Below are 6,802 nucleotides of genomic sequence, written 5' to 3'. Positions count from 1 at the left end.
TCTGCCGCCGCTGTCCTCTGGGTCCGCGGGGATGGAAACCAGCCCGAGAAGGGAAAGGAGAGTTTCTTTCCAAAGTGTCTGAAAGGCAAAAAAACCACAAAACCCAAAAAAAACAACTTTGAGAAAACAGCCGAGGAGAGAGGAAGGGAGGGAGAGCGGAGCGAGCCCGGAGGGCGAGGGAAAGGAGGAGGCTGAGGCCAGGGCGGCGGAACGCGAGGCCGCGGGGCAAGGAGGGCGGGCGGCGATCCCGACCCGCGCGAGCCCACCCGGCCGAGCTCCCTCGCACACTCGCGGGCGTCCACACTCGCGCCGGAGGAAGAGGCGCAGCGGGGCTCAGGGGTGGCGCAGGCCCGGAAAGCGCGAGGCGGTGCCCCGGAGGCCCGCAGCCGCGCCTCGGGGGCGGGCCCAAGGCGGGGCAGCCCCTGGAGCCTGGCTCTGGGGCGGGCGTGCAGGCCCCGGGCCTTCCCTCTTGGGCGAGCCGCGGCGACTGAGGAAACCCCTCGGTGCCGCCCGCCCGCCCTCCCGCCCGGCAGCCGCGGCCCAGAAGCCCGGCGCTCATTGGTGGCGCGGCTCGATGTTCCCGCCCCCTCCGCGTCCCCGCCCCCTCCGCCGCCGCCGCTTCCCGGCTCCTCCTCCCCCCTCCCCTCTCCTGGAGCCGCCTCCGTCGCCGCCACTGTCGCCGCCACCGGCCCGGGGCCCAGCCTGTGCCTGCCGCGCCGGAGTCGAGTCGCTACCGGAGCCGCTGCCAGCGGCCCCGCCATGAGCGGAAGCGCCGCCGCCGCCGCGGTCGCCGCCGCCGCTGCCTCAGCCGCCACCGCGCACTTCCAGCCTCAGTCGTCGTCTCCCAGGCCGGGCCCCGCCGAGCTCGGGCCCCCGCGCCGCCCGCGCCCCCCGCCGCCGCCGCCGCCGCCGCCGCCGCCACCACCCCGGCCCGAGCCCGCTACCGCTGACCGTCTCAGCCCTCCCGGCCACGGGCCTCTTCGGGCGGTCGCGCAGGGTGGCGGCGCCTGCGGCCGAGCGCCAGGAGCAGGTACGGGGTTCGGGAGCGGCCGGGCGGGGAGGGGCGTGGGTCGGTCCCGGGTGTGTGTGTGGGGGGGAGGGGGAGACCGGGAGGCGTGTGGTCCAGCCGCTCGGGCCCGCGGAGGGGGGTGGGGGAGGGAGGAGCGTTGTCCGTCTCAGCTTTGTCCGGTCCTGGAGCCCCTGGGAACCCCGCACCGAGTGGCTCACAAAGCGTTTTCCCTCCCGGTGGGTAGTCCCCCCTCCCCCCTCAAGGTGGGTAGGGCAAGACCTTGGTAGGTCTCCGCTGGACCATGGAGGAAACTGAGGCTCCCAGGGGGAAGTGACTTGCCCAAGGTCACATAGCTAGTGAGAGCCGTATCCTGGCTAGGACCCAGGGCCACCCAGGGGCTGGCGCGGGCCCGGAGCTGAGGGGGTTGGGTGGATGCCGCCCCCCCCTCCTCTCCCCTCCCCACGGCCCCAGGGAACCGGGAGAGATTGATCGATGGGGGAGGGGGTAGAGCCTGGTTTCCAACACCTCTCCCCACCCCTAGCTGGCCCTTGCTGATCTGCTTGGGAGAAAAGGTCTCTTGTGGTGTGGGACAGAGGAGCCGGGACTGCTTTGGGCTCCCGGTGGTACCCTGGGGAGCCGACTTGGGGAGCTGAACGGGGAACGACTCCCGCGAAGGGTGTGCTCTTGAGGAGAGGGCTTTCTGGAGTGAGTGGGACCGAGCTTCGGAAACTTATTATTGTGGGGACCACTTACTTGGTCTCTTCCAGACCACCTTCCCCACCACTGCACCACACTAAGCCAGTCCAGCTGGAATAATGGGGGAAAAGGCCAGCCTGCATTAGTGATCACACCCAGAAGGTGTCCTTTTCACGAAACAGCCCGTTTCATTCATGTCAAACCTAGAAATCCAAACATGACCCTGGGTAAAAAGGTGTTTATGACACAGAAGGCCGTGTGAGTTTCCCAGGTGGTCTTGGGCACTTGGAGAACTCCCTGAGAAAGAACAGCCTTCCCAAGCGTGAAGTGGGAAAGAAGCTGTGAGGGTTGGAACCACTCACCCTCTTGCCTGGCATGTAATGCATGAGAAATCGTTTTTATTTGGGGTGGTTGACTAGGTGGGATGATTTTACTGTGGGTGCATCTTGGAAAGGAAGCAGGAGAGGACATATAGTTCCAGAGGAGAAAAAAGCATCATGTTACTGGCAATGAAGGGGGTCCCATAGAAGCTGTGGAAAGGGGAACTGCAAGAGAGTTGTTCACTTATTGTGGGGGAAGGGAGATTAGAAGATTGCTGAAGGGAAAAGAAGGTGTCTGAAAGGAAAGATTGGGATGTTTCAGAGAGAGTGTGAAAGGAGTCTGCTTGAGATAGATGGTATCCTAAGATTGAATTTATGTTTTGGTGTGCAATTACTTCATTTCCTTTAAAAACAGTTGTACTACTTTCATAGAAACAGCCTAGTGTTAGCTCCCAATTGTCACTTCTGTTTTAAGGATGCAGGTCCCAAAGTAGTGTTGTCTTGGAAGTAAGACTTAACTAGAGAGATGGGAAAGACTAACTAGCAAATGCATTAATTAAGGCCTTTTGTCCAGGATGATTTCTGCTTTATTTAAATCAGCTATTTCTTTCCTATCCTGCACCTTAGCTTTACCGTAGTGGTTAATCCCTTGCTTTGGGGAACTCCCTTGCTTTGAACTAGATGGGTTGTTTTGTTTTATTTTTCTAAAAAATCTGCAAAGAGCTGGGCATGGTGTCACAATCAGCACCCTTGTTAATCCAGCACTCCGGAGGTTGAGGCAGAAGGATTAAGAATTTGAGACCAGTCTGTTTAACTTAGCAAGGCCCTGTCTTGAAATATAATAAAAATGCTGGGGGTATAGTTCAAAGATGAGTGCTTGCTTAGTATTTTCGATGCCCTATGTTAGATCCCCATTATTACAAGAAACATAAAGAAAAAAAACACTTGTAAGAAACTGTATATTTGGTGGGTATTTACATATGCGTGCCTGTGTGTGTGCTTGTGTGCATGTGCACACACACAGAAAGATATATTTGTCAAAGATTTTTAATCAGCGAAATGCAGTCTGAAACAATTGTGGATGCCATTTCACACCCCAAACTTGAAGGTTTGGGAAATAGAATATCAGTAAGGTTGTGGAGACAACCAAGCAAGAAAGTCCATAAGACTCCTATCTCCAATTAACCAGCAAAAAGATGGAAGTGGAGCTGTGGCTTAAGTGGTAGAGCATTAGGCTTGAGGGACAGCACCCAGGCCCTGAGTTCAAGCCCTAATTACAGGCAGTATATATGGTCTGTGCTTGTGTGTAGCCAGAATTATAGATGTAAGCGACTGGTGCTCAACCAGGAAATGAGTTTTTAATATCCCTAACATACCATCTACCTAATATGTCTGGTATACTTTTCTAAGAACATGGAAAAAAAAACCAAGAAAGTTCATTTCCAACTTAAAAATGTCCACTTAACAGGGCAATACATAATTTTTAGAAAGGCTCACACAATTTGATATTATTGAACTGTAAGAAATAAATTATCAGCTGGACACTGGTGGCTCACACCTGCAATCCTAGCTACTGAGGTCTGAGAATCATGGTTCAAAATCAACCTGGGCAGAAAAGTATGACCCTTAGCTCCACTTAACTACCAAAAAATCTGGAAATGGAGGGGTTTGTCAAGTGGTAGAACTCTAGCCTTGAGCAAAATATCTCAGAGACAGTACCCAGACCCTGAGTTCAAGCCCCAAGACACACACATGCACACACTCACACACACTCACATACACACATTATCCATTAAGGTTGTTTGTTTTTTTTTTCAACTTGAAATCAGCTCCTCAAGCTCTCACCTTTTTTTGCTCATGACTGGTGCTCTACCACTTAAGCATGCCTTTTTACTAATATTTAAAGAAGTCTGAATCAGATAACTACAAATTAAGATTTGTTAACATTGGGCATGGGGTAGAATATTAAGTATATTATTCCAACTGTTTTTGGAACACCTGAAATATTTCTCACAGGTAAAACATTTTCTTGTTTGTAGTTTTTGTTCCATGTTGGAATTGTAGATATAGGTAGTAGGCTAACACAGTATTTTAGGCATGATAGCCCTTTCTGACCTAAACCTAGTTTGATGTGGACTTTCTGTTTGGAATTATTGATAAAAATGGGAGGTTTCGAAGCCTTTTGAAACTTTCCTGTGGGCTTAGGTAAGCAATTTAAGCTTCATTGAAATATAAATACTCCAGCACATTCCAATTTGTTAAGTGTAGGGAGGGGCCCAGACATCTGATTGTGGTGCCCACTGAAGTCTGAAGACCTCTGTTTTCAGCTTTGTCCTAGCCTAGGCCCCAGGGGCTGATCTGTTGTTTCTCTCAGATGATTGGGACTAGATTTGGATCCATTCTGATACTTGTCTCCTGCAAACGCCCCCGCCCGCCATGTTGAACTTAGGGCTTTGAACTTGCTTGCTTCTGCTGGTGTTCTACCACTTTAGCCTATCACCAACCTGGGTTTTTGATGGTTATTTTGGAGATAGTCTCTCACACTTTTCTGCCTAGGTTGGCTTTGAGCTGTGTTCCCTGTGATTCTCTAGATGTCAGTTTCCTCAGTAGCTAGCTAAGGTTACAATAAAATACTGTACTGGAATTTTTTTTCCCCCCTAAAGACGTGTCTTGTAATGGTAGCCCAGTCTGGCCTTGAATTTGCTATTCTGCCTTAGCCTACATGGTGTTAGGATTAGAGGTAAATACCACCACCAGGCTATTTTATGGATTCTGAAAGAACTGATAGGTAGGATTGGATGCCCATACCCAGGTAGTAAGGTTCTCAGTTTCTCTTCTTTTTTTTTTTTTTTTTTTTTTTTAGGGTTTAGTACCTACCACGTTTTTGTTTTTTTTTTAAATCAGATTTTACAGATTTTTTTTTTTTTACTATGTGTTAGCTATGTGCTTTTATTAGGATAAGAGAAAAAAAAAAGAGATCCAGCAAAGATGAACAAATTTGGAGAAAGTAATCTCCTAAAATTATGTGGTCATTCCTTTTGGAGGAGTGCTAGAGATTGAACCCAGAACTTTGCTCATTCTAAACATGTGCTGTACCAATGAGTTGTGCTCCATGCTTTCTTAAGAGAAGGGTGGTTTTAGCTTATGACCTACTTTTGAAGTTCATCAGTTTGAATCTTAGTGAGATTTGGGTCTTTAGGAAACAACTGATTATCCCTGAATCAGAAGAGTTTTCTTTCTCCCAAGTTTGCTAGTTTTCCTTCTCTGTTAGATTTTGTTCTAGTACTAATGTATTTAGGAGCAAACTTATGATAATAAATGTGAGACGAGATTTAGATAATGAAACCTGAGAAATACTTTTTTTGAGGTACTTCTTTCTGGGAACCTACTGTAAAGGTGTAAGAGCACCCCAGGTATGCCTTTTTCTTTTCTTCAGGGCTGCTATATAGAACTGGACAGATTGCTTTCAGAACAAGGACACCTGTTGCAGGTAGCAAGTAAGGGCAGAACTCTGTTGCCAAGATGAGCACCTAGTTTGAAACTACACTATCCTCAGAAGAGGCACCTACCTTTCTTTCTTTCCTTTCTTTCTTTCTTTCTTTCTTTCTTTCTTTCTTTCTTTCTTTCTTTCTTTCTTTCTTTCTTTCTTTCTTTCTTCCTTCCTTCCTTCCTTCCTTCCTTCCTTCCTTTCTTTCTTTCTTTCTCTCTCTCTCTCTCTCTCTCTCTCTCTCTCTCTCTCTTTCTTTCTTTCTTTTTTGGAGGGGGCAGGTGTTTTGTTTTTGTGCTAGTCCTTGGGCTTCAACTCAGGTTCCAGGCGCTGTTCCTAAGCTTTTGCTTAAAGCTAGCACACTTCCACCTTTTTGGGTGGTTAATTGGAGATAAGAGTCTCACTGACTTTCCTGCCTGAGTTGGTTTGAACCAAGATCTTCAGATCTCAGCCTCCTGAGTAGCTAGGATTTTAGGCGAGAGCTACCAGAACCTGGCTAGGGGCAGGGTTTGAGATAAAGTTTTACTATGAAGTTTAGGCTGCTCTGATATTTGTTATGTAGTCCAGAGTGGTTATGAACTTGTGATTCTCCTGTCTCTCTGCTTCTCATGTGCTAGGATTACAGGGTATGCCACCATGCCAAATTCCATTCTCACAAAAAAAAAAAAAAAATGTGGTGTGAACTAGCTTTGCATACCATATTGGGACTCTAGGTCCAGCAGTAATTGTGTTGTTCTTAGTTATCATGGCACTGCAATGAAGGCTAGCTTATTGCTGGATCTGGAGCTTCAAAAGACAACCATTTTCATAGGAAAGGGATCAACCCTGACATTTTATCACTTTGCTGAGCTGAACTTAAACAGCTTACTTAGCTCAAAATGGTAAAGGTAAAGCTCAAAATAGAAGACAAGAATGAGAAAAAGACAAAAGTATCTGTTAAATGAAGGAGAGAAAGTAGCCATATGCTGCATTTGATCTTATATTTTTACAGTGCCCATGTTGAGAGAGGGAAATGTAATGATTATGCTTCATATTTTTCTCTATACTAGCATTCCCAAATTTCTGAAGACCTGAGGCTTTTTAGCCAGTAAATGGTAATATTTGTGCTTCTTGCTGTTCCACTTTTTTCTTAGAAAGTGAAGAAGAAAGTATGTACCAAAGACAGGACTGGACTTCCTACTGCTTTTGCAAATAGTGACAGAGTATTTTTCAGAACAATTTTGATGGACAAGTGATGTTCAGAGGGCTCAAGGGAGACAAGTATTTAAAGTAGGATTTGTTGTCATTTTC

The 6,802-nt window shown here is 48.3% G+C and overlaps 1 protein-coding gene across 4 annotated transcripts in view; it reads left to right on the top strand.

The window, feature by feature from the left end:
* Nucleotides 1-681: 681 nt before the first annotated feature.
* The window catches only part of Rnf38 (ring finger protein 38), a 106,383-nt gene continuing 100,262 nt past the window's right edge, over nucleotides 682-6,802 (top strand). For all 4 annotated transcript variants that reach the window (XM_048333870.1, XM_048333818.1, XM_048333740.1 and 1 more), the window contains exon 1: nucleotides 682-1,030. In XM_048333870.1, the coding sequence (XP_048189827.1) occupies nucleotides 760-1,030 (271 nt within the window). In that variant the 5' untranslated portion in view covers nucleotides 682-759. The remainder of the gene's footprint in view (nucleotides 1,031-6,802) is intronic.

Source organism: Perognathus longimembris, chromosome 1, assembly GCF_023159225.1.
Source record: "Perognathus longimembris pacificus isolate PPM17 chromosome 1, ASM2315922v1, whole genome shotgun sequence".
NCBI lineage: Eukaryota > Metazoa > Chordata > Mammalia > Rodentia > Heteromyidae > Perognathus > Perognathus longimembris.
This window is presented reverse-complemented; position numbering and strand designations above follow the sequence as displayed.